The 2,500-nt window shown below is 42.9% G+C and overlaps 1 protein-coding gene across 4 annotated transcripts in view; it reads left to right on the forward strand.

Moving 5' to 3' along the window:
- gdpd4a (glycerophosphodiester phosphodiesterase domain containing 4a) overlaps positions 1 to 2,500 on the forward strand; it is a 42,327-nt gene that overhangs the window by 29,329 nt on the left and 10,498 nt on the right. For all 4 annotated transcript variants that reach the window (XM_063205355.1, XM_063205358.1, XM_063205359.1 and 1 more), the window contains exon 11: positions 2,090 to 2,240. In XM_063205355.1, coding sequence (XP_063061425.1) covers positions 2,090 to 2,240 — 151 coding nt within the window. The remainder of the gene's footprint in view (positions 1 to 2,089; positions 2,241 to 2,500) is intronic.

A 2,500-nucleotide genomic window follows, 5' to 3' on the forward strand; every position in this document is an offset into this window, starting at 1 on the left:
CATTCAATAAATGTGTTATAAATTTGTTGTTACCAGAGGGGTAATGGCCAAGTCATGATGTATTACTGAAGACACTGTAATGTAGTACCACAGTTATCAAGAAACATTTCGAGACTACGGAGTAAATAGCTAGACAGGCCATCCGAAAGAACTCAGATTTACCGTTACCTGAGAGTCACATAACGGTTATCCTCCTGGGGAGTCCTTTGAATATTATACGGTTTATTATATCCCTGAAGTGCCATCCCACTAAGACCATTGATTTTTAAAAAAAATTGTGCTTTGTGACAGACTTTGTGACTTAAGTTGACGTTTGCATTGTGGTAAAGAAGGGTGGGAGCTGAGCAATTTGAGTCATTGTTTTGCAGTTCTGCCCAGTGCCAAGATAATGTAAAGTCTGACTATGGAGTGAGCCTAAGGGTAATGGTACATCACTTTTTGAGCAATGTTGCCTGGCAACATCACGAGGGCTATTCATTTTCTGATAAAAAAAGTTGAAAAAAAGTTGTCTGCGGCTAATCCAAGTACACTTGATAGAAATGTTATGTGATGAACAGTCTAAACATTAGTCGTTGCCCAGACACATTGCTCTGCAAGTTGCCCTGTATACTTTGTATCATCACCTCAAGTGACCCATCTGACTCCACATACAGTCTCAGTTCCCAAAGCATTGCAAGCTGACTGGCTTACTCACCAGTGGATGATCTTTTCTCAGCCCTGGCTATTTCTGATTGTACTGTAACACTCAATTGTTTTCCATGATGCAGCAGAGCGTGCGTAGGTTGGGGCTTGGGGCCATAGTATTACAGTACAGTACCGTAGGAGATATGGGTGTTATATTTATAGGCATCTGATCAGATGACAGCCGTTGGATCTGCTCTGCAGTTGGACGGTTGCTACGCCCATAGCAGTAGCAGTCCAATTGAGCGTCTCTTCTTCTCCAGCCATGATGAAGTCTGGATAAGTGGATTAGCGTGGTCTTAAGCACCTTTAATGCCACTGTCACACAGAGAGCGTCCTGTTCCTCTACACATAGGTGGATATGTGAATAATTAGTTACATGCACTTGGAGGTAATGGTACGGTACACACCAGGCCTCTAAATTAACTTTCTTCATCACTAGCCAATTTGGCTAGTAGATGTTAAGTCTTACCAGCCAAACAAGTGGCTAGTACGTTTTCTTTTCTAACAGCCAAACTGAATTTTCGCCAGCATTTGGACGGTTGGCTGGTGTTTATTTAAAGCCCTGCACACAGTGGACAGCATGACTTGGCAGAAACAGACATGGCTATTAACCTTGGTGTTGCCTTTAACGTCTTAAGTGTCTCACATGTAGCTGCGTCGGACAACCTTACTGAGGGGTGACAGACAGCTCATCTCTGTTGGGACTGGCTTTTATCATCACTGTCTATTTTTTGTCATCTTCACTATTTATTTAAGTGATCGTATTAGCTAATTTCTCAGCAAATTGAAATACAGGTATACTGTATTGGGTATCCAAAAGGGAGTTTTTGGCTGATATTGCTCCTGTAGCCCCTTAATGCACGCCGTACCTCCAGTGGCACACTGTAATAAACATTGAAAAGTTAGGTACCATACTACAATACTACTGTATGACATAACACAGGGCCTTTAGTAATGCACTACGACTTGGCCATTGCCATACTGGTAACAGCAAATTTATAATGCCGTGTCATATCATAACCGGTTAGGAGGGTGTAGTCTTTCACTAAACACAAAAGCTGGCCACACATTTCCTCTGACACTGAAACTGATGACATTGTTGGGTTTGTAATAGTGTCACATTATGTACAGGGTGCCCCAATAAAATGTGTGCACACTGTAATCAGTAAAGTAGGTGTTTTTTCTGTGTAATTCCGTGTCATTTTCAAAGTGTAATTGAGTAAAGTAGAGTAGAGTACAGTAACTTTATTGATCCTGGGGGGGAATTCAGGAATAATAGAATTAAAAATGAATACCATTGAATGAATAATTGTAATAGAATTACGATGTGGCAGGCCCCGTGTTTGGATTTTAACACATAAAACTGTATGCATCTGGTTGGTTAATTAGCTGATTTCCTCTCCAGCTACGATGGCGTGCCCTTCCTCATGCACGACCGGACATTGCGGCGGACCACCAACGTGCGGGAGGTCTTCCCCAACCGCACAGACATGCTGGCCTCCCTCTTCACCTGGGCAGAGCTGGAGATGCTGGACGCTGGCTCCTGGTTCCTACAGGTAAGCAGGGCCATCCAAGTAGCATAGGGAGAAGTGGGACTTAGTCACCAGGGCCCTACATGCATATAAGAGAGCCAAACAGTGCCCTACTACGTACGTCAACCATGAAACCAAGAAGATGCTTTCAAAGCCTTGGTACTAGATTGGATGTTGTACAGAAGTTGATTGTAGCAGATTTGACACAGCAATATTTGTAAAACAGCACACGTTTGGACCATAAGGCTTGGTCACAGGATAAAGGCGGCGTTATGAAGACCATT

The sequence above is a fragment of the Engraulis encrasicolus genome, chromosome 8, assembly GCF_034702125.1.
Source record: "Engraulis encrasicolus isolate BLACKSEA-1 chromosome 8, IST_EnEncr_1.0, whole genome shotgun sequence".
Taxonomy (NCBI): domain Eukaryota; kingdom Metazoa; phylum Chordata; class Actinopteri; order Clupeiformes; family Engraulidae; genus Engraulis; species Engraulis encrasicolus.